The 25,883-nt window shown below is 36.5% G+C and overlaps 1 protein-coding gene across 3 annotated transcripts in view; it reads left to right on the top strand.

The window, feature by feature from the left end:
• The first annotated feature begins 668 nt into the window (after window positions 1-668).
• LOC115209251 (disheveled-associated activator of morphogenesis 1) overlaps window positions 669-25,883 on the top strand; it is a 153,372-nt gene continuing 128,157 nt past the window's right edge. Inside the window, exons 1-2 of one of the 3 annotated variants that reach the window (XM_029777541.2) lie at window positions 669-939; window positions 19,756-19,902. In XM_029777541.2, the coding sequence (XP_029633401.1) occupies window positions 19,896-19,902 (7 nt within the window). In that variant the 5' untranslated portion in view covers window positions 669-939; window positions 19,756-19,895. Of the gene's footprint in view, window positions 940-2,841; window positions 2,857-19,755; window positions 19,903-25,883 lie in introns of all 3 variants that reach the window. The other 2 variants (XM_036501611.1, XM_029777542.2) reach the window with 2 other exon arrangements.

Below are 25,883 nucleotides of genomic sequence, written 5' to 3'. Positions count from 1 at the left end.
GCAAGCATCAATAAATGACAAAGTCATTGTACATCTTTCCAGTTTCATGTCTATATTTACATATTTAGGTAGGAAGCCTTATTGGATATCATAGCAAAAAATTGTAGCTCTTGCAGATGACATGAAAAATTAAAAGATTCCTTTTGTAGTGGCTGTGTGGTAAGTAGCTTGCTTATGAACCACATGGTTCCAGGTTCAGTCCCACTGCGTGGCACCTTGGGCAAGTGTCTTCTACTATAGCCTCGGGCCGACCAAAGCCTTGTGAGTGGATTTGGTAGACGGAAACTGAAAGAAGCCCGTCGTATATATGTATATATATATATATATATATATATATATATTATATATATATATATATATATATATGTGCGTATGTGTTTGTGTGTCTGTGTTTGTCCCCCTAGCATTGCTTGACAACCGATGCTGGTGTGTTTATGTCCCCGTCACTTAGCGGTTCGGCAAAAAGAGACCGATAGAATAAGTACTGGGCTTACAAAGAATAAGTCCCGGGGTCGATTTGCTCGATTAAAGGAGGTGCTCCAGCATGGCCGCAGTCAAATGACTGAAACAAGTAAAAGAGTAAGAAATTCGTTTAATAGTGTTCCTTTTGATGATCCATACATAATTTCTAACGCTTTTGATGATCCATATATAATTTATTACGCTATGGTTACCCATACATTGCGAAGCAGTAACGTTGCTCGTCTCCTCTGTTCCCTTGCAGTCAGCAGCGCGCACCTGACTTTCGATACTCTCTTCCACCTTTCTATATAATCACATCCTTTTACGTCTCCAGTGCTTTTTCGCGGATTGCTATCCTACAAAGAAGGCGAGCTCCCTCCACGTTATAAGAAAAGGAATATATTCACTGACTTCAGTATTTATTCAAAGAAAATACAAACAAGAAAATAATTATTGACTTGTACTTCTTGAAATAAGGTAGGAATATTTTATTGATTTATCATTATTCTTTATGTTCAATATTTCAGTATATCACTAAGTTAAATGAGAACTAAGCAGTGTACTCATACGACGACTATGTCATGTCTATCGTTTCGTTTTAGCTGTCCCATAATTACTTTCTCCAAAAGCCATACAATTAATTATCAATGTTTAACGAACTGATTGATTTTGCAACCCTGAATTTTTTGTTCACGCGTTTTCTGTATTGCTTTTGAGCTGATTGGTGGCCAGTTTCTAGTGAACTCGATATGATCTCAGCAGTGACCATCATTGTTTTAATGCCATTCTTTACGGTATCTAGCTTGAAAGTAGTCTTTTCAACAAATCTCTTCTCGTTCTTTCAGTTTCCACTCCTCATCCTATTAATCCACCCGTATTAATGCATTCACACGCGCCATTGGCAGAACCTCGACATCTTCGTTCAATCTAGTAGCAATAGTTGCCAAACCTTGTTCGAGTCAGGCCCTACTTTCTTAAAAAAAGGGAACTACTGATTTCAGTGCATTAACCCCGAAACTCTAAACACGACATAGAATTTCTTATGGAATCTACTTTGATCGTAGGTTTTGCTCGACCAAAGCTGATGGAAGATTAAACAACATTAATGCATTCACAAACATATATTAATAGGCATTTTTTTCGTTTGAAATTAGCCTTGACAAAGCAGAAATAATCTTCTGGTTGACGAATTAAAATTAAAAGAAATTATTATAAGAAAATATGAGTGATTACATTTAAATTTAAAAAAAAAAACCTACAAAGATGGACTGTCCACTAGGTTTGTAACATGTAAAAAAATTATCACTCGTTCCCTGAATGTTGCATAAAACAGGCTTTTATTTCTGTTTTCTAGAAATTCTTCATGTATTCTTCTAGTAAAGATTTTCCTCTCCCTTATCAGCAGTAACAATTTTTTTTGAATGCCATAAGCAAAAAAAAAAAACGACCCTTAAACAACACTTTCGCTTTTACAGATTTTTGTTTGCCGTCAATTGTCATTCATTGAATTCTGCATTCCGCAAATCATCTTCAGCTAATCCCATTTTCAATTAGCAGATATAATTATCATTATACATTAACACGCTCTATTTTAATTTCATTTCCCCACCAGGCGACTAGCATTTTAAAGCAAAGAAATATTTTTTTAAAATCATGTGAGGTTTTTCTCTACTTTATATAATGCAGATTTTCAATAATAATAACTAATTGAGTGTTGGAATTTTTCTTCGACATATGCATGATGTAAATTAGTCTTGATTCTTTTAAGAAATTTGCCAAATATTTTTGTCGTGGTTTACTTGATGAATGAAAGATATGAAGATATATATACATATATATATATATCTGGGGGTCGATTCATTCGACTAAAAATTCACGGCGGTGCTCCAACATGACCGCAGTCTAATGACTGAAACAAGTAAAAGAATAAAAGAATGTATTTTGATATAGAAAACCTCGATTACGAAATAACTGTTTATCAAAAATCAGAGTTTCCTTTAGAGTCTTGCATGAATCATCTATTAATTTCGATTCGATTTTTTAAAAAAATATTTCCTGTGCCGTCTTCTCACTTCAACAGTGAACATTATTCTAAAATAAGTCCTAAAAATAGTAATTCAGTCCATTTTCACGCCACCCTGGTATTGTTTAATGAAATGAATATTAATTCATCTAAAAAACAAAATGTGAGAAACTTCAATTTCTTATTCTATTTTCTGGAAACCAGATTAATCAGATGTTTTCCGTTTTCATATCATAAGAAAAGAAAAAAAATCACATTTTAATGCTAAATATTGATAGAAATATCTATTATATACACAGTTGTATTAAGGAAGAAATGACATGTATTTAGTCATATGCATTTGTTTATAATTTCAGGAATGTCACTTAAAGGTAACCTCCCCCTTCGCTTATTACTTTTCCCGTTCTCAGAGACGAGTAGCAGTTCATTCTCTTTCATTCAACACTTATTATTTTCGTATCTCGAAAATTATACCTTTTTAATCAGCTCGCATGATTTACATCGATACTACAGGTGCAAACTGCAATCACCTTGCTCATCATATATTTACATTGCAGTCGAAAAACATTGCTACCTGTTAACTACTGCTTGCTAAACTTGAATACTCGAACGTAACAATTTGCTCTCCCTAATTGACATTAAGCTCATTTCTATCCCGTAGAACGTAAACTGTCATCCTCTTTTAATTAAAGAGAAAAATAGGTGCATTTGGATATCTGTTTCTGACATTCTTTCGATATAACTCGACAAAATCAAAACATTTCACTTGGGCTATTTCCAAAATTATGCCAGCAATGTCTCATTTTAAACTTGAAGGGAAAAAAAGCCTTGCGTATTTCTTCTTACCTGTTTCATGTGTGTAGGTAAAATCCGCAAATTTCCAAGCAGAAAACAGAATAGAACTGTCATTTGCTTCAACGGAAATACCCAAAGTGAAATGTTTCAATTTTGTCGAGTTATATCGAAAGAATGCCCTGTTTCTTTACCCCAAGCTTTTTTTTAAAAAATCAGATGTAAGAAATGAGCCACACCCATGCTTATTCTGGGTTATTTGCATACTCCAAATACACGCACAATACATATGCTCATATCTTGTTAATTCTTCGTTCTTTGTCGAATATGATCAAGATTCTTGATTAGCATGTGTTGTACGTAGAAATGAGTCCGGAGATAGGTGACTGAGGCCCATCCAAAGTGTCATATGCATAGTGTTCTGTGTATGTATATAATTGAAATGAAAAACTGAGATTTCAAGTTGGTTGACATGTTGAACGTAACAATTTTCCTATTTAATAACTCATATTTAGTTTGATTTTGCTATTCTCCGTTGGAATTAAACTAAAGTAAATTATTGGTACTTGGTTTATTGGATTTGGAGAAATAGAAAGCAAACACAACCGCTGCGGGTTTGCGGGATTAGAAGTGAAAACTACATCTAACTCAGAACATTAAATTTATTGTAGAAATAAATGAACATTTGATTTATTGGAGAAAAAAATAGAAACGTACTCTTTAAATCAATATAAGGAAAGTGAAATATAGAAAACAGCATATAGAACCATTTGTCTGATTTTTCTTTTCACAAAAGCTACGAGAAAGAGCAAGGGTTTTTTGACGTTCATGGTATTTAGGAGAACGTTAGTAATGAAACTGATCCTATTGATATTGGTGATGGTATCTTTTGAATATGTTCAGTAGGTTCAATTGCTGCGAGACGTCAAAGAATATAGTGTATCGAACCGACCCTTCGGCTTAGAAAGAAATTATAGTATTTAGTTTGAGCAACTATTTATGAAACCCATGTGTGTATAATTCCTGTAATCTACTATAGTAGTATATCTGCTAGTTTTAGCATCCGAATCGCTATACCATTTAAAAACATGAAAGGATACATTCGATGAGTGGTTTCCAACCTTTTTTTTTTTTTTTAGCTCATACCCCGTTTCTTTGCAATCTTTAATATTTCTGTGCCTCCCTCCCCGGACTTTATTAGTGAAAAATATTCTCCACTTTTGAAATAAATAGTTGATAGTAGAAAAAGGTCGAGTTTGAAAAAAAAACAAAACAAAAACGGTGTCTTTGATTTAAATAAAAATTGTGACATTTATTAAATTATAATGAACTTTTAAATATTGTTTTAAATTAGTTTTATAATCATGAAATTTATTTCTAAAAATTTATAAACATTGATAATTTGTAAGAAAACTATCTTTGAACAAAAATTCTAGTAAACAAGCATTAAAAATTTTTTTCAAAGTTGACCTGTTTTCTACCATTATCGCAAGAAACACCATAAAAACATTAGTGTCTATGCATTGAAAATTTACTCTGTAATTCTACTTAACAAAAGCAAAAATATCTTGTAGATTCAATTAAACGGCCATTTTATAACACACTAGAAATGCATCTCGGCGTTGCCCGGGTGTTATGCCCGACATCCACATTGCATTAGTTGTTTGTTTCTCATGGACAGAAGCGGTACAGCTGGTATATAGTGAACTGGAGTACTGGCTTAATGGATGTTATTGTTTGTTTAAAAGTGAAGTGAGGAAGGTACAATTTGCATAAAGGATTACAAACTATTTCATCATATAAAAGGGGGTTAATATGATTTTGCCCAGAAATCACGTTTTCAAAATTTTAGCTCCCCCACCATCCGTCTCCACCGCAATTTCTTAATTTGTAACTTTTTTGAATATTTTTTTTATTCTCTGAAAAATAGAGATTACAAATCTGGGAAATATATATTTTTTTGAGAGTTTAATTTTTCTTAAAGAAACACTCAATGCCCCTTCCCTCACCTCACCTACCCATCACCTACTCACTTTCAAAAAGCTAAAACCTCCCAATGTTTCACTTTCATCTGATATTTCATGCATGCATAGAATTGTACTGAAATAGCAGACGTAAAAAATACCAGAAAACCCGACATGCTAGAAACAACAGGTAAACAACATTATTTATGAATAAACTACCCCGCTTTCCAAAAAGCTAATTGTGAAACATTAGGAGTTTGTAGGTTTTTGAAAGTGGTGAGGTGATGGTTGGATGTTTGGGAAGGAGATTTTGGGATTTCTTTAAGAAAAAAAGGAAGAAGAAAATTATTAAAGATTTGTACTCCATTTTTTTCCTCTTGAACAAAATTTGGGAGAAAAGTAAAAAAAAAAAAAATGAAGAAATTGGAGTGTGGAGGGAGAAAATTTAAAAAATTAATGTTTTTTGGGTGAAATCCCTATCTCTTGTATCGAAAGCATAGGAATATGAAGAAATTTAGAAAAAAAATAAAAGGGAGCGCAAATGATGATATAGTTTCTATGATGAAATAGTTTGTAATCCTTCTTAAGAGCAGAAAGTACTTTCATGCAAATTGTACCTTCCCCACTTCACTTTTAAACAAACAATAACTTCCATTAAGCCAGTAATCTTGGACATGCTAGAAATAACAGGTAAAGGACAGGATTTCAAGGAAATTTTCCTTTTAAGTTTATATCGAAGACCAGGTTTTTAAATACACTCATCACAAACATAAATTACAGAATAGCAAAAGGTAATTTCAATTGGATTTGAGCTGTAATTTTGCGCATGCACACAGCAAGAAATAACAATTTCACAGAAATTTTAACCATAGTGTGTGTGTGTGTGTGTGTGTGTGTGTGTGTGTGTGTGTGTGCCAAAGGAAGTTATTTTATGGCATTCTTACGTTTGAAGCAGCAAAGTTGTCAACTTGATCATATGAGTTCATATGATTGGTCATTAATTTCCATAACATTTAAAAAAAAATTTTATGCTTTGAAGACAGGAGAAAGTGAAAAAGCAATGTTTGCTTTAAAGTCAGAGCAGACAGTGAAAGAAAGAGAAAATGAAAGATGTATGTACATGTATATGAAATGGACATGTGTGCATGAGAGAGACTGAGGGAGTGAAGGGGTTTGTTGTGTATGTATTTTTTGCCTGTATAAGTGATATTCATTTCATATACACATACATAAATACATATGCATACATCTTTTTTGTATGTATGTGTGCATGTGAGAGAGAGAGAGAGAGTGAGTGACCGTATGTCCATATAACATATAGAGAAATGGATATCTTTTAAGGAAATTTTTTTGGTTGTGGCTTATTTTAATACAATATTTATGTATACATTTTCATAAATGTTTGTTGATTTGAATTCTACACATGTGTGAAACACCAGACAAAAGTGAAACATTAAAAGCAAATTGAAATATTGCTCGAAAATGACCTTAAAATTGTGTGACCCAACCTCATTTCTGAGGTTATTTTGTCTTGCAAACAACTTGCACATGCAAGTGCTACCAGTTAAAAGCTCTGTATACTGGAAGCTAGCAAGTGTATGGGGTCATCAGGAGAGAATGCGCGCTGTTTCGGGGCCTACCTCTCAGCGGCATCAATGCGCACTGGCCCCCCTCACTGATATGAGGCCCCACTTGCTAGATCAGCTGGTTATGAAGAACTCAATATACTTCTAGCCATCGCTCATCATCTCTTTTTAACCAAATCAAGTGGCTAGCCTTCTCCACTGTAGATTGGATATCAGTCATGGTGGTATTGACTTTACGATGAGTTAGGCCTAGCGATAACAACAGTCGTCTCACGCTGTGTCCAACAAACCCTCTACATCTGACTTTGATAGCAAAATGTTCCGCTTTCCAGCCTACATCTTCACATTCCTCGAGGAGGTTTTTATAACGGTTCAATTTTCGAGCCCGAGCGGCGTCCATATTATCTTCATGAAGAACCGTTAACTTGACTATATTTACAACTTTCTTTCTTTCACACCACATCAAAATATCTGGTTTTTTTGTAATTGGGATGGGAAAGAAAACCTGGCACCCAGGTAAATCTGCAGTTACCTCCCAATAGCCGTTCCACTTTTCATTTCTCTCAGAAAGTTTCTTGATCTTCTTGAAACGGATCTGCTGACCTGGTCGCACGAAGGTAATGAAATCTCTTGATGGTACTTTTAATCATTTTTCTTCAGTGTTGTTGAGATGAATTTGGTTCTTTATAGCATTGAAGATAACCTTAACGACCAAGTTGTGTCTCCATGTAAACCCGTTCAATGCTAGTGAGCAGTTGGAAAGAATATGTTTCAGTGTACCGACCCTTCCACATTTGCAGATGTCATTCTCTAAGACGTTCCATCTTACTAGATTCATAGGTGATGGCAAAACATAAGATGAACGAATCAGGAAACTCAGCCGAGATGTCATCCACTTCCACATCTCATCCCAACTTATCTTCCTCTTAGCAGCATTTTCTTCCCATCTCGTCATCTGACCTTGATGAACACATCGGATCAAATGAAGCTCTCTTATCTCTGCTTCTCTTGTTTTGACGCTGTTGCTAACAACAGATCTGCGTTCACTCCGCATCATGCTTGCAAACGGTCAGAACTGATCTGCGCCAAAACCAAGTCCTTTCTCTGTGTATAAGAGAAGACAAGATGTCGTCAGTTTCTGCTTCTGCTTTCCACTTCCTGGCTTAAAATTGACCTTAAAATTGTGTGACCCAACCTCATTTCTGAGGTTATTTTAGTAGTAACAAAGAGTTGTTGTGCCCAAAACATAGTTTATTTGGTAGCCTATATATATATAATCATATCAAAGGGAAATGGAAATTAATTAAAATTTTCATTTCCAGTGGCCTAACGTGTAAAAGTTTAGTCCAAAGAGTATGTCATCATCCTCATCATCATCGTTTAACGTCCGTTTTCCATGCTAGCATGGGTTGGACAGTTCGACCGGGGTCTGGGAAGCCAGGAGGCTGCACCAGGCTCCAGTCTGATCTGGCAGTGTTTCTACAGCTGGATGCCCTTCCTAACGCCAACTACTCTGTGAGTGTAGTGGGTGCTTTTTATGTGCCACCGGCACAGGTCCAGGCGAGGCTGGCAACGGCCATGATTGGTTGGTGCTTATTATGTGCCACTGGCACGTAAGCCAGTCAAGGTGGGGCTGGCACAGGTATCACTGCTACAATTTCCATTTGAGTTTTGATGTTGATGTACTTGACTCAATAGGTGTCCTCAAGCACATCATCATCATCATCATCGTTTAACGTCCGTTCTCCATGCTAGCATGGGTTGGACGGTTCGACCGGGGATCTGGGAAGCCAGAAGGCTGCACCAGGCTCCAGTCTTATCTGGCAGTGTTTCTACAGCTGGATGCCCTTCCTGACGCCAACCCCTCCGTGAGTGTAGTGGGTGCTTTTTACATGAAACAGGAGATACAAATATTACAGGCACTTCCACACACACACACACTAACTAAACATAGACACACATTGAGGTATACGCATGCACAAATGAAGACATATACAATAGAAATACAAAATACAAAATGACTGGCCGTTAGTAAGAAAGAAGAAAGCAAAGGACCACTGATGCGGTCACAAGAGTGTGACGAAAGAACTCTGGCCGAAATAAGATTAAGATTAATGTAAAAAATAAATAACACTGGGATCTTTTCCTTTTGATGGACGGAATTTCTAGTTACCTAAACAATTTGAAACTTCGTATACTGGTAGAATGTGTCAAAAAAAAACATTATTTTCATTTGACTTTTTTGAGAAAAATGTAATTTGTAAGTTTAAAAAGATTGGAAAATATGGTAGTATTTCAGATAGACTGATACAGATTGTATGTGGAGCTACTATCCCACTTGAATACTGTCCTTTTCCTTCATAAGTGCTATTTAATGACACAGAAAAGCAAATGAATTCCAATTACTGGAATACTTGTGAAAAGCAGGAGTATGTCTCTCTATGAGGCTGCAATTGTTGGCATTGTTTTTGTTCTCATGGTACTGGAATTATTGTTTTCATATAAACATCATTGATTCAATAAAAATCTGAAATAGTAATAACAATTTAAATAATTAAAATGGAAGAAAGCTTTTGAAAACATTTTCATATATAAGTGTTAACATTTTAGAGTGAATAATCACATAGCATACCCAGTTCACAAAGGCTATTCATTTGTGTAGCTTTTGTGAAGCGGGATATTTCATGCAAATTGCCAAAACCTTTGTAACTTGTTTAGAACTTTTCAAGTGCAAAAGTGTATTTTTGCTGACTTCTCATTCTTCAGTTACGATTACTATTTCTCTCTCTATTGCTTTCATTGCTATTTTTTGTGTCATTATTTTGAACCAGACTATTAAATAACAAATAATATTTTCAGATAGAGCTCTGATGTTACTTGTAAAACAATCAACTGAGCAACATGTCTGCCTTATTGTCCAAATCTTTTCTCCTCTTCCTTTCCATGATGTTAATTAGAGGTGATTTGTTACCCCTATCAATGATATTTATTCCCTTTTCAAAAGAAAATAATGTAACTTTAACAATTACACTCAAGATTTCTTAGTTTCTGATATAAGCCTCCAAATCTTATATATATACATATACATATATATATACATACATATATATACATACATACATATATACATACATATATACACATATACATAGGTATACATATACGTACATATATATATATATATATATATATATATATATATATATATACACATATATATACATACATACATACATATATATATATATATATTATATATATATATATATATATATATATATATATATATATATACATATATATACATACATATATATATATATATACATATATATGTATACATATACATATATATATATACATAAATATATACATATATACATACATACATACATACATATACATATATACATACATACATACGTATGTACGTACGTACGTATATATATTGATGCTATCTTTCACATCGAACAAAACAAAGATGGCAAGGATGGAGGCACGGGTGCAGATGAAAGATGCCCACCCCCCTTGGTAAACACCCAGGAAAACAAAGGAGATTCAAGTGAGAAACCTGCCCGGGAAGTAAACCTAAGTGCAAGTGCCCCTACCAGCATCAAAAGCCAAAACCATGGAGATGAAAGAGCCAAAAAAGAAGTAAAAGAAAGAAAAACTAAAAGAAAAACAAAAGATGAAACAGCCAAAGAAGGCAAAACTAAAACTCAAACAAAACCAAGGATAGAAGCCAAGGATAGAAGCAAACCTGACTATCCATGTACCAAAAAGGATAGAAAGAGACAGCACACACGAATGTGTAAATTCTACATGAAAGGTGTCTGCTGGCATGGAGAGGAAGGTGCAGGCTGCCGTTTTGCACACCAAAGACCCTGTCACATAAACATGAAACAGGCAGAAACTAACTGCCAAAAGGAAAAGGAAAGGACTACGCACCACCTGCCCTAAAACGGAAGTACGCAGATGTAGTGCGTGTTACAAACCATCAACATGTTATTGAAAGGGCAGCTGCTGAAGAAGAATCTTTTTTGTGCATGGCACAAAAGATTGTACAGCAGCTAACCTGGCTCCATCAAACTCAAACTCACAGATGGGACTATCCACAATACACAAGACCGCCACAGCAAATAGCCCCAAAGTGGACACCACTGGCAACAACACACACATCACCTCGATGCTCCTACTGAACATCAGAGGACTGCTAACACTCAGTAACAGGACAAAAATCCCTTGAGAGACCTTGTTGCATGCAATCAAGCCTTATGCATAGCACTTATGGAAACACACCTGAAACCGGACATAGCAAATGCAGAAATACACATACCACAGTATGTTGTACTACGGACCGACAGAAAAGAAAGGAGTCATGGTGGAGCTGCTATGTATATCTGCGAGGACCTCACACCCCAGGTCCTTTTGTCATACTCAAATTCAGTGTGTGACACACTAATTGTACATATAAGGCAACTCGGTGTAGTTATATGTACTACATATCGTCCTCCAGATGCTCCAAGCCATGTAGGCAAGTTTGAAGACTGCCTTACAAAAATAGAAGTTCTAGTCACGTTACAATAACACATAAGTGTACTTCTTATGGGAGACTTCAATCTGCCCAATGTCAGATGGCCCGAGGGCCTTTCTCTCCCAGGAATGACACGATGCGAATGAGGACAGGCGAGGTCCCTCCTGAACCTTATCAACACTCTATACATGGAGCAAATAATACTCCAACCAACCAGGGCAGGTAACATACTGGATCTCTGCTTCACAAATAATATGGATCTCATCCATAATGTGAAAGTGACACCGACACTACTCTCGGATCACAACATGGTAGAGTTGACCATGTACAGGCTAAAGGAAAGCATGGACATGCAGTCTACATGAAACTCTCAGAATCTTTCCAGCTTGAACTTCCATAAGGCAAACTGGAAACAAATTGAGAAAGAAATCCTCAAAGATAACTGGCCTAAATGTCTCTCCTCGCCAGACATCGACATGAAACTTCAACAATTCATGTCTGTAATGCAAGCCATATGCTACAAATGTGTCCCAGAGAGAAAGGCCACTGTACACAAGAACAAAATCCCCAGAGAGAGGAAAATTCTTATGAGACGGCATACAAAAGTTTCAAATTGCCTAAACAAACAAATTGAAAGCAGTAAAATGTCCCGCCTAAAGATAAAACTGTTGGAAATTGAAAAATGTCTGCAACTCTCCCATGAAAAGAAAGAGCAGACAAAGAAGCCTGGGCTATAGACAACATAAAATCTAACCCCAGAGCTTTCTACAAGTTTGCCAAAGAAACAGCTATGGTGCACTGTAGGATAGGGCCACTCCTTGAAAAAGAAGGCACACTCACAGGAAATCCAACGAAGATAAGTGAAATACTAAATGAGCAATTCAAGAGTATTTTCACTCCACCCCTAGGGCATTTTCAAGTCAGCAACCCAACTGACTTCTTTACCACTGCAGATGTAAAATCAGAGGCAGCGATGATTGATTACATCAATATAAAGGAAGACGATGTAATAAAGGCTATTGATGAAATGAAAACAAACTCAGCTACTGGCCCAGATGAATTCCCATCAATCCTTCTAAAAGTAAGTAAGAGAGTCCTAGCAAGACCACTGCAGTTCCTCTTTCAGAGCTTCCTTGCAGCTGGCAAACTTCCAAGAAAACTGAAGGAGGGTAAAATATGCCCTATTCATAAAGGAGGTAGCAGAGCGGAGGCCAAGAACTACAGACCAATCTCTCTGACCTCACACATCAGCAAGGTCATGGAACGAATAGTCAGAAGGAAACTAATCGCCTTCCTTGAAGAAAATAACTTGCTGCCTGACACCCAACATGGTTTCCGACAAGGAAGAAGCTGCCTAACTCAGCTCCTACAACACTATGACTGGGTGCTGAAACAACTGCTCAACCACTCAAATGTGGAAGTGATATATCTCAACTTTGCAAAGGCCTTTGATAAAGTCGATCATGGAATGATATGTCACAAACTGTGTGATTTTGGCATAGTTGGAAAATTGGGAGAATGGTTTCATGACTTTCTGAAGGATAGAAGTCAGGTGGTAGTAGCCAATGGGGTCACCTCCAATAACACGCAAATAGTGAGCGGCGTTCCGCAAGACACTGTTTTGGGACCACTACTGTTCATAATGGCCCTCTCAGGCATGCCCTCAGCCACGTAAAGAGCCATGATCACAAGTTATGCAGATGATGCAAAAGTTTCACAGGCAATACAGAACCCTGAAGACACTAAGCACCTGCAATGTGAGCTGGAAGAAATATACAAGTGGGCTGAAAAGAATAGCATGCAGTTCAATGCTGAAAAGTTTCAAGCTTTATGCTATCAGCATGCAAAAGTAAATGCATTACCCAATAAATGCACTGGACCTGGAGGGATTGCAATCCCGGAGGTACAATCAGTGCGAGACCTGGGTATTTACATGAGTGATGATGCAAACTTTCAGGTGCATGTTGTTAAATTGGCAATGAAATGTAGGCGGCTGACCGGATGGATTCTTAGAGCTTTTAGAACAAGAGACCAGGAAACCATGATGGTCCTCTGGAGGACACTTGTCCTAAGCCACTTTGACTATTGCTCTCAGTTATGGTCACCAACCAGTGTCAAATTAATCTCAAAACTGGAGGCGATCCAACAAAGTTACACGAAGATAGCCTCTGTGCAGCATATAAGCTATTGGGAAAGACTCAAGAGATTAAGACTCTATTCCTTAGAGTGTAGTTGAGAAAGATATGACATAATATACATCTGGAAGATCCTGGAAGGACTTGTCCCAAACTTTGGCATCGAGAGTTACACAAATACTAGAACTGGGCGTCACTGCATAGTGCCAAGGACTCCAAATTTGCCATCAAGATGTAGGACAAGATACTGTGATAGCCTGGACTTCAGAGGTCCACAGCTCTTCAATATCCTCCCGAAGGACTTGAGTTTGCTTAATCACTTTCTGTTAAATGAGAGTATTTTCTGCTTTCAGAGCAGGAGAGCTGCAATTAAAAGAAAGGCTAGTGGCAATAAAATTTGCAAGATAACATATAGGTTCAGGGCCATCAGTTCAAATATATTGCTTTATCCTGGTGAAAAAATGAGGAAGATCTGTTGTGCTCTTTGTTGTATTTTTTATGCTCTTTGTGTTTATTGAAATATCGTATTTAAAACCACAATCATCCTTAGTAGAATGTCCTGTTTAAAGTCAGTCAACCTTTAATGAGAAGGATTAAAAAATGAGGACAAAATCACCTACATACACCGAATGCTTTACATTACAAAGTAACACAATACAAATAAAAGGTTAAAAAGTAGTCAACAACACTTAAGAAAAGCAAGCCGTATGCTTTTACAGATTCTCTACAGAAATAGCTTGTTAACCCTTAACTGTATTGACAAATTTATGAAAGAAGTGATAAATCTAAATCAATCAAACCTTTTGATATAGATATTATGTATATCTCTCTATATATAAACGGCAGTTTGTCTGTGTGTGTTTCTGTGTGTCTGTTAGGTTGTACCCTCACCCTGACCATGGCTTTCAACCGATTCTGATGAAACTTAACACACACATAGCCCAATGTCATAATTCAAAACTAACGCAGCGAAAATTTTGAAAAGTTCCCCCAGTTCTGAAAAAAATCGATAAATTCGACATGGGGTCGAGAATCAGAAACACAAACCACAGACTGTCTAGGGGACGCAACTCGACCTTTTTAACTAAAAAAAAATTTACCATCATTTTTGTTACATCTTTTGGCTATAACTCTCTAAAAATGCTTTATAGTTATTTCCCTTACAAACCCGAGCAACGCCGGGCGATACTGCTAGTTTGTACATACAAAGCAAAATTGCAAGGAATATGAATTCTGTTTTCATATATTTAATATGGTACCTGTGTCTTTATGAGTAACTGCCTATGACTCACTGATTCAAATATCAGTAAGATATTCAGTTTTGTTTGAACAATCACTTAAACGACGACTTATTTCCTTTTATTACCATATCATTCATAACAATTACTAGACAGCTGATAGTATTGAATCTTATCTCAGTTTTATAAATCATCTAGCAAGATGAGAGACATCATTTCCTTTGGGTAGAATACATAGAATACAAACTTATTGAAGTCAATTGTCATTTGAAAAGGTTAGCTTCTCACTGCAAATTAACAAAACCCTTTTCAATTGTACATAGAAGGGAAATTTGAAAACTTGAAGACTCAGAATAAATGTCTTACAATGTTTAGTTTTATTGCTACATTAGACTTTGCCATTCCTGTCTTCATGGTGTGTAGTAAGGTTTATTCGACTGACAAAGAACCCATGCTTTTCAACACCAACCATGCTTTTCACTGAAGATTTACTTGTCTGTGAAATATGACTCACAGCGGTACGAGTAACAAAATTGAAAAAAAATTAATTTTAGGCTAGCAAGTTAATAATTCAGCTTGCTAAGATACTGATAAAGACTTGATTCTCTTTACTTTATCCACCAATAAACTACACCTATTCATAGTACATTTTACTAGTTATATATTTGAACATGAATTCTTACAACCGAGGTCAGTAATAATTCAGTAATGATAGTTGCTTGTCATTAATCACATGACAAGCAACTATCATTATGCAGATTAAGTACTGTGCCTGTACTGGTATTGAAGTTATTTCCATTTTTTATGACATTTTCTACCAATTCTTTAATTGTTCCTAGGTGTGCAATTGGTCAAGTAGTTTTGTAATATATTAAACATTTTAAATTTCATCCAATCCTCTCATTCCTTTCTTTAACCACAACTAGCAGTATTGCCCAGCGTTGCTCGGGTTTGTAAGGGAAATAACTATAAAGCATTTTTAGAGAGTTATAGCCAAAAAATAGAAAAAAATGGGAAAAAAATTATGGTAAATTTTTTTGAGAGTTAAAAAGGTCGAGTTGCGTCCCCTAGACAGTCTGTGGTTTGTGTTTCTGATTCTCGACCCCATGTCGAATTTATCGATTTTTTTCAGAACTGGGGGAACTTTTCAAAATTTTCGCTGTGTTAGTTTTGAATTATGACATTGGGCTATGTGTGTGTCAAGTTTCATCAGAATCGGTTGAAAGCTGTGGTCAGGGTGAGGGTACAACCTGACAGACACACAGACAGACAAACTGCCGTTTATATAGAGAGAGAAGATTACTTCTCATCAGATTTTCTAAAAGTTCCAAACCATGAATAGCTAATCTATCATTTTTTTTAGTAATCTCATTATTGACATACATTAGCTGTATAATTATAATCCTCACTACAATTATAATCCTCCAACAGTTCAGGTACATCATAGTTATTCTGGTATATATGCAGATTGTCTTTTGAATAATTGTTTCTCTTCACCTAAGATACCAAATTAAATAATTGCTAATAAAGTCATTTATTTGAAAATTTATCCATTTTATTTGTGTGTGTGTGTGACAGTTTTCTTTTATTTACATGTCATTTCTTCTACTTCATAACATTCTCAAAGGAGTTACTTCTATTTGCAACAGGCGCAGGAGTGGCTGTGTGGTAAGTAGCTTGCTAACCAACCACATGGTTCCGGGTTCAGTCCCACTGCGTGGCATCTTGGGCAAGTGTCTTCTGCTATAGCCCCGGCCGACCAATGCCTTATGAGTGGATTTGGTAGACGGAAACTGAAAGAAGCCTGTCGTATATATGTATATATATATATATATATATGTATGTGTGTGTGTGTGTGTTGTGTGTGTGTGTGTTGTGTGTCTATGTTTGTTCCCCTAGCATTGCTTGATAACCAAAAAGAGACCGATAGAATAAGTACTGGGCTTACAAAAAGAATAAGTCCCGGGGTCGATTTGCTCGACTAAAGGCGGTGCTCCAGCATGGCCGCAGTCAAATGACTGAAACAAGTAAAAGAGTAAAAGAGAGTAAGAGTATATAATTTCAAATAGTAACTCAAAATATTTACTGAAACATGTCCTAAACAATCCCATTTTACAATCCAAAGCATATGAGAAGTCAGCAATAATAATAATAATAATTGTGTACAGTGCTCAGGTGCACTACAACTCATCTAAAGTGTATATATAATCAGGTGTAGTTTCGACGGATTTCGGGAAGCATGAGGGCCTTAAAGGATGCAGTGTCATGGCAGTCAACAACTGATGCAGGCAGTTTATTCCACGCTTCAGCAACCCTGAGCGTGAAAAAATGTTTCCGAAAGTCATGGGAGCTGTGCTGTTTTCTGACTTTGTAGGCATGTCCACGTGTGTTAGACACATGGAGATCAAAAAGGTGTTCAGTGTTGTTGTTGGTGAGGTGGTTGGTCCGTCGCCAGACGCCGGAGCTTCAGTGAATCCATGCCCAGGGAAACAAGGCGCTCAGAATATGGTAGGTGTCTGATGGAGGGTATGCGTTTGGTTGCACGTCTCTGGACAGATTCCAGGAGGTCAATGTTCTGAGCAAGATAGGGATTCCAAACTGATGATGCGAATTCCAAGTGTGGTCGTACCATAGCTGTATACAGTTTTAAATAGATGGCTGGAGAGCGGCTAACAAAAGTCTTGCTGAGTGATGCCAAGACACCCTCGGCCTTCTTGACAATTTTAGAGATATGCTTTGTCCAACGCAATACCAGTTATAATTCATGTTTCAGACTGATTACTTTGTATGAGTAAATGTAATATACACTAGCTGTTTACTCATTTTATAACAGGTTAGTATTGTTTACTGTGATGTTGCAGTGTTGTATAGCGAATAAGTATGTTGAAGAACTTCATTAAAAATCAAAGTTCTGAGTCTAAACTTAGATAAAGAATATATACTCTTTTTTACTCTTTTACTTGTTTCAGTCATTTGACTGCAGCCATGCTGGAGCACCGCCTTTAGTTGAGCAAATCGACCCCCAGGACTTATTCTTTTGTAAGCCCAGAACTTATTCTATCGGTCTCTTTTGCTGAACCGCTAAGTAACGGGGACATAAACACACCAGCATTGGCTGTCAAGCAATGCTAAGGGGACAAACACAGACACACAAACACATACACACACATACATATATATACATATATACGACGGGCTTCTTTCAGTTTCCGTCTACCAAATCCACTCACAAGGCTTTGGTCGGCCCGAGGCTATAGTAGAAGACACTTGGCCAAGGTGCCATGCAGTGGGACTGAACCCGGAACCATGTGGTTGGTTAGCAAGCTACTTACCACACAGCCACTCCTGTGCCTAATATATAGAAAATTAGTGAATTTATAAACCATTTTCAAAGATAAAATTGTAAAGTTTAGATAATGAATGTAAAAATAAAAACTGAAGACAGTTGAAACAATGATTTAGAAATTTAAAATAACCCGAGAAAGATTAATTTAATAATCTTGAAAATCCAAAATGTTCTATGTAATAACTAATTTCAAATGTATATATTTATAAGTTTGCCACCGTTGTTCATTGTTATTTTACACATGCTAAAAAAAAATGAATGTTTCAAAGTTTCTTTTCATGCTATTTCTTTATACTTCCACAAGATACTATAACAAAATTGTAGGATAGTACACTAATGAAGGAAATTTTAGTCTCATTTGAACATAAGTATTGCAAATAACGGCTTGTCAAACAAATTCATTCATTTCTTTCCAATGTCATTTGAATTAATTCAAAAATATTTTTTATCATGGTGTTTTATGTTTTTGTTTTCTAGTTTTATTCTTCCTCTGCAGCTTTTGTTGAATGTTTTCAAAATTTGTATAAATTTTATCTCTTGTCAGATATATAACAATGGAGTGTTAAGTAGAAAAAAAATTAGCATTTTTGATATCTGCTTTTCTTTGCTTTCAATCAGAGTACCAAAGTTGCCTATGACATTTGTGCTGTGTATGGGGAAGTGGCTGTTATTGAAAGAACTGCACTGAAATGGTTTGCATGCTCCAAGTGGGGAGAAATTCACCCTCACAGGCTCCATGTTCTGGCTGACCTACACAGTTCAATGAGGATTGATTAAGCAAGCTCATCCATGAGGATCTGCACCAGTCCCTTTGGGAATTGACCCAGCAGATGGATGTGCTCCTGATACTGCTGCCTGTTACCTTCACTCATGGAGTAAGGTCCAAAAACTCAGTGCATGGAGCTACACACTGAACAAAATACAAATTCCAGCACTCCTCTATTGCTGCCTGTTTGCTCACTTGACACCAAGCTACTTGTGGACACAGATCACATCATCACTGGCAATGAAAAATAGTGTCTTTACTTCAATAATGAAACAGAGAGAATAGCCGAGTCCCAACAAGCAAGCAGCTCCTCAAGCCAAGCCAGAGCTGCCTCCTATATTTGATGGGGTTGAGAAATGCTAATCCACTACAAACTGCTTAGCAACAACAACACAATCAATGCAAAGTTTCATGTCTAGCTGAAACAGCCTAGCTGGCTTCTTCAATGTGCTTCTTCAATGTAGCAATGACCACTATGATATTGCTAATTTGATCAAAGATGCTGTTCAAGAGCTCGGTTGGGAAGTTCTACCACACCACCATAATCTCTTGATATAATGCTTTCAGATTATCACCTATTCCAGTTACTCTCCAGCAGTCTATGAGTATTATTCAATAATGATGGAGCTTAAAACATGGTGTGATGAATTGAGTCAAGATCTGGCAACTTCTATCATCAAGGCATTGAAAAGCTTGGGAAACGTTGGCAGGGAGTCATAAACAATCAAGAAGAATGACTGACTAAAAAAAATATTAAATGCAAAATGAGGATTAAAATAAAATTTAAAAAATTAGGACAACCAAATAGTTATTTTAGTGTACATCATACATTGATATGTAACGTTATTTTTTTAAATATATTTATGAATATGTATCTAATATTGCAAGGTATTTCTTTTATATTTTCAGGTTTGAGTATTCACCTTTCAGTGAACATCTAATTATGTACAAATACACTCATACAAAATATAGATACATTCGGAGTAATTGAGTAGCATACAAGAGGCTTTATTTCCTATTTCCTGTAGCAAATTTATCCCTCATTTATCATGGCAAGTAAGGTCACCTTCCTCTATGCATGACCACTGGTGTTTGTAAATGGCTTTTTTCGTATTTGTGTCTTCAACATGTCCATTTAATAAAATTCCCTTTGATATGAATGATTTTTGAAATGCTTGTGATGTAGATGTGTGTGTGTGTACACACACACACACACACACTCTCTCTCTCTCACACGCACACACACTCGTACATCATTTCAGTCCATTTTCAATACTAGCACAGGTTGGATTTCATTATGATCTGAGTCAGTTCTTGTTCTGAGTTACTGTCATCATACTGGGGTAGGCAAGGTTTCTACTTCTGCTCATCGCACATCACAGTTCTGGCTTGATTTTTATTGCTGGATACCTTCCTAACACCAACCATTTTGTAGAGTGTTCTCAATGTATTTTCTTATGACACCAGCAATAGAAAGGTTGTCAAGTTTCTGGCAATTTCATTTGCAAATTGCATTCAGGTCTTTCTGTAGTTTTGTGTATTGATCAAGGCTCTTGACTGCTTATGATACTTTTGTATTGCCAGCTGAGCTGGTGAGAGTGTCTAGCTGAATAACTGACTGCATATCTGAGAGTCACTACGAACAGTAGTGTTTCTGGTACAGTTGTTTTCTAAGGGTATCCACTCTGAAATGATGTTCCCTTGAAAAGAGCACATGTGGCTGTAACTGTCTGACTATCATCTTCTAAAAGACATGCAGCTACTCTCCTAGTCTTCTATGTCAAAGCCATGAAGTTTCTGACATATAATTCTGCAATCAACTTTATCAAAAGCCTTGGCACCTGACAATCTGCTTCAACAAATTTCATGCATATTGGTACTTGTCTGTCTGTGTATTGATATATATATTTTAATGTGTGTTTGTTTTTGTTGATTTCAACCAAAGGCTGCATCCATTCTAGTGTATGCTTCCTGGCTTTCTGGAATTGGTCCTGGTAGAGAAGTGAGTTAAATAGAGTTGCTCTTCCTTGTGTTCCCTGCTGTAATGTGGGTTCATCTTGTTCCTCAGATAAAAATTTGTCCAAATATTTTTTGAAACAGCCACATATTCACCTCAGAGATCTCTGAGGTTGTTTGGCAGAATGTTGGAAAGTTGTGGGCCTTTGAAACCCAAGCTTTTACAATACTGTGTCCTTACTCTTGATAGAGAGAACAATGTCTTTGATACAATGCAGTGGAGTCTGGTTCAAAGGTAGGTTGGTATGGTTGGGAGCTAGACCTTCCAGATCTTCCAAATATATGTGTGCCCTCTCTTGATGAAACAGTCTTCCAGTTCTTGCCTCGCCTAGTGGCTTGTCTGTTAGAGCAAATCAATCTTCTTGGTGTAGTGGTATTGGATTGCCTTGAGTTCCACAGTTAGACCAACACTTTGTGGCAACTACAGTTGGCAGCTGAGGGAACTTTTTTTCTATAAGAGTAGCATGGTATCCTTTTTCTTGGTTCTGAATGACCTCAAAACCCAGCCAGCCACTCAGCTGCACATCATCATCATCATCATCATCGTTTAACGTCCGCTTTTCCATGCTGGCATGGGTTGGACGGTTCGACCGGGGATCTGGGAAGCTAGAAGGCTGCACCAGGCTCCGGTCTTATCTGGCAATGTTTCTACAGTTGGATGCCCTTCCTAACGCCAACCACTCCGTGAGTGTAGTGGGTGCTTTTTACGTGCCACCTGCACTGGTGCCAGGCGAGGCTGGCATCGGCCACGGTCGGATTGGTGCATTTTACGTGCCACCTGCACGGAAGCCAGTCGAGGCGGCATTGGCTTCGGCCACGATTCGGATGGTGCTTTTTACGTGCCACCGACATTGTTGCCATTTTAGTAATATGCACATGGAATGCTGAATCATTACTTATGTGTCTTCCCAGGTCATGCACCTTCTATAACTCTTGAATTGTCCTACCTATTGGGCATTTTGATGCACACACACACACGTGTGTGTGTGTGTGTATTTTCTCTTCTATTTCTTTCAGCTACATTTTCATTAATCCTCCTTTAATAGTTGGTATTTGGTGAATGAAGGAATGATGTTGCTGGCCTCATTTGCAGTTCTTGAAGTTGGTTTATTTGGGATTCTTGATAGCAGGATTTAGTTCTCTTTTGAAGGCATCTGCATCCATCCCATCTATGCCTATATTTATACTTTTATACACACACACACACACATCTTTGCATCTGCATTATGCATTTTGTTAGTGTTTGAATATGTACTCATATTTGGGGAGTTTCACATTCCTTTCATATGTTCTGACATCCAACTTGGTTCCTGGGATTATTCCTGGGGTTTTAAACTCATGGAGTTGTGGGTTCATAAATTTGTGCATATTGTGTGGTGTCATGGATATGTGTGATGCCTATATATTTGTGTAATGAAGGACACTCAGCACAAGTTTATGGGAGCATGTATCTTTTATGCATAAAGTTCATATAATTGCTTTTCAGAGTAAAAAAACTTATCCAGGTTGCAGATGGGGCAGTGGTAAAGTTGGTGGTGTGTCCTGCTTGAAATTTTAGATTGCAAACTGTTACTTATGCATGGAGGAGAGATCTTATCTCTAATATTTAAAATATTTGCATTTGACGTAATAATGTTGAACTTATCTGTGATGTAAAATTTACATTTGCTAACCTGTCCCCTGTATTTGTTGGCCTTAGTAATAATGCTCTAGTTTATTCATTTCCTGTCTTTCAGTATCCATACCATATTAGATTGGGATGTTGCGTGTTGTTTATTTTTGTCTCTGAACAAAGCCAAATGTTGCATATACCTTTCTTTGAGGGTCATTCCTGTTTTAGTTACTCCATTCAGATCTGTAATCTTTCTCCTGGCACCTGGTGTTCAGGGGACAGCCATGCAGAGATCTACAATTACATACTCTTTGGGGGATATTCCTAATATTATTTTTACTGTGGTTGAATATAATTGACCCTATTTCTATTGAAGATTTTATAGTATTTATGTGAGTGTGAGAAGTGGTTATCTATTGATTTTAGGAATTTTCTAGCTATGTTAGTGGCTACATTCTATATGGGGCAGTGTACCATAAAGTTTTCCTCTGCCTGCTTCTTCTTGCTCTATCAATATAGTTTGTTATTCTTTCTAAAGCGATGTTGTAGGATGGGGTAGCTTTTTCAAAAGAGGCTGTATCAGAGGATAGGTTGGGACCACACCTGCTAATGTTATCAACATGTTTTTATGATTGAGGGTGGATAATTGGAGCCTATGTTGATGTATGATATATCCTTATTTGGTTTATGATAGGGTTTAAATATATGGGAATCACATATCCATGACACCACACAATGTACGTAGATTTATGAACCTACAACTCTACGAGCTTACAATCCCAGGAAGCAAGCTGGATGTTAAAATATGTGAAAGGAATGTGAAACTACACATTTATGAGTACACATCCAAACATGAACAACATTCAGATGCAAAGAAGGGTGTATAAACATGTGTGCATATTTTTGTGTGTTTGTGTGTGCATGTACATAGATGTATATGTCTGCGTAAGCGTATAACACCAAATGATTTACAGAATGAATATTGCACAAACTTCTGGATAAATAAACATACAATCTTATGAATTTACAATGATATGTGAAAAATGTGAAACTTCGCAATCGGGTACACACGTGCATGTAAATATGGACTACTTAGTGCACATATTAAATATGCATAATGGTGGTATGGTTATGTGTGTGTATGAACATATTTATAAAATTTAAACTCAAACTTAACAGAAGGGAGATAATAATTTGGGAGTTGTTCCCACTTGAGACATGTATTTGTTTACTCAAATCTCGTATGATCTCTTGTGATTTTGTTTTTATAGAAGATGGAAATGAACACCAACGTGTCATGTGGCAGTCTTTAGTGTTATTGAAAGATATCTCTCTCAACATGAAACCAATGGTATTTTGGTTATCCCATGAATGATGTATGTTCCAGCATGGCTAGTAACATGATTGAAAAACGTAAAAGAATATATATATATATATATATATATATATATAATATATATATATATATGTAATATGCAATAATTATAATGATAGAAAATATGGAGACTGGTACATTGTCAAAATTGATTTCCTTTTATTTCACAACATCATACAGCATATTTTGATAGTTATGACAACTTATATGTGTTTCCGATCCACAAAGTATGAGCAGTTGCATATGGAACCAGGCATACTCTTCTGTGCAACTTCATTCAGGGTCTTTCAACCAGCTTGGTTCAAAGCAAACTAGAACTATTGTATAGTGATTTTGTTCACTGTGGAGCAGTATCTTCCTTGTCAGTGAATGAAAATGTGCTTTCTTGTTGCTCTAAGTGTTTTTAACTCTTATTTCTAGCAGTGTAAGTGCTACCCTGCACACTCAGTCACTGTCAGTGACAATTGTGAGTGTATATATATATCTGTATCACTAGCGATTTTTTTCCCCCTGTCTTCCCTTCTCGGGATCTTTCCTTCTCCTATGTTTCCGATGAAGAGCTCCGCTCGAAACGTCAAACCCTCCTTCTTTCCTTCTTTCCTGAGCGTCCAATAATACTTTATTTGTTCCACGTCCTTGCGTTGTTATTTTTTTGTTTTCTTGTTTTGGATTAACTTTATATGTGTGTGTGTGTGTGTGTGTGGTGTGTGTGTGTGTGTGTGTGTATGACAAGGGTGTTAGAACAACTACATTGCTAGAAATAAGAGCTAAAATGCTCTAATTAAAGCACATGTAGGTTTTCTAACACCTTAGTCATATTTAATGACTTTTATGATATTGACCAATAAATTTTAACTTTTTTTCTACTGACCTAAGTTTGAGGCTTGTTTTGGGGTAATTTGGGGTCAATAAGTTTTAAAATGGCAATAGTTTTTTTCTATCATGTTTAGTTAGTTGTCTATGGGTTGGCCCATATTGGCTCCACCTATAGCTCCATGTTTGAAATGTTTGAATTCCCCCGGCTTTTTTTTGTTTTATATGTGGGTGTTTTACTGTACCAAGTCAAAGAATAAACATTAGTGACATTGTAAAAAGATCCTACTTGGCTTATTTAAAAGATGAAAGTTGGTGATCAGGATAATTTGTGGGCCTGCACAATGTATGTAAATCCTATGTTGAAAATCTAAGCCAATGGACAAAGGGCACAAGGAAACAGCTAACATTTGTCATTCCTGTGATATGGTGGGAGCCAAAGAACCCTGTAAATGATTGCTACTTTTGTCTCTCAAAGATTTCTTGTTATGGCAAGAAAACTTGACAGAAAATAAGTTACCCAAATCTGGATTCGGCAATTCATCCACTGATTCACTCAGATGAAATACCAGTACCCGTTTTCAATGATCTGCCTTCACTTCAAGGTGAAAGTGATGATATATAGGAAGTAGATATAAATCATGAACATGACAGTGGTATAGACTTTGTAGAAACATCAACCAAAGAATGTGAAAACTTCAACCAGGCAGAACTTAATGATTTAGTTAGAGACCTAAGACTGTCAAAAGAGTTAACAGAACTGTTAGCTTCTAGGCTTAAAGAGAAGAATTTGTTGCAGAAAGAAACAAACATGACTTTTTATCAGAACAAGGGAAAATATCTCTTGGCATTCTTTACAACTGGAAAAGATTTTGTTTACTGTTGTGACGTGGCAGGACTGTTAAATAGATAGTTCAAAGAAGAGTCTAATATGTGTATTACTCTATAATGGAAACTTGCTTGGTACACTTTCTATTGGTCAGTCTGTGCTCTTAAAAGAGAATTATGATCACATAAAAGTTGTATTAAATTTACTTAAGTATGATGAACACAAATGGGTCACGTGTGTGGATTTAAAAATGGTCAACTTTTTACTTGGCCAACAAGGAGGTTATATAAAATATCTGTGTTTATGGGATAGCCAAGTAAGACAAGCAATGAGAACAAAAACTCTGGCCAGTTAGGAAAAGTTTGACTGTTGGTAAGAAGAATATGATAAAC

This window comes from Octopus sinensis, linkage group LG3 (genome assembly GCF_006345805.1).
Source record: "Octopus sinensis linkage group LG3, ASM634580v1, whole genome shotgun sequence".
NCBI classification, from domain to species: Eukaryota; Metazoa; Mollusca; class Cephalopoda; order Octopoda; family Octopodidae; genus Octopus; species Octopus sinensis.
The sequence above is the reverse complement of the archived record's forward strand: the minus strand, read 5'-3'. Positions and strand labels throughout refer to the sequence as shown.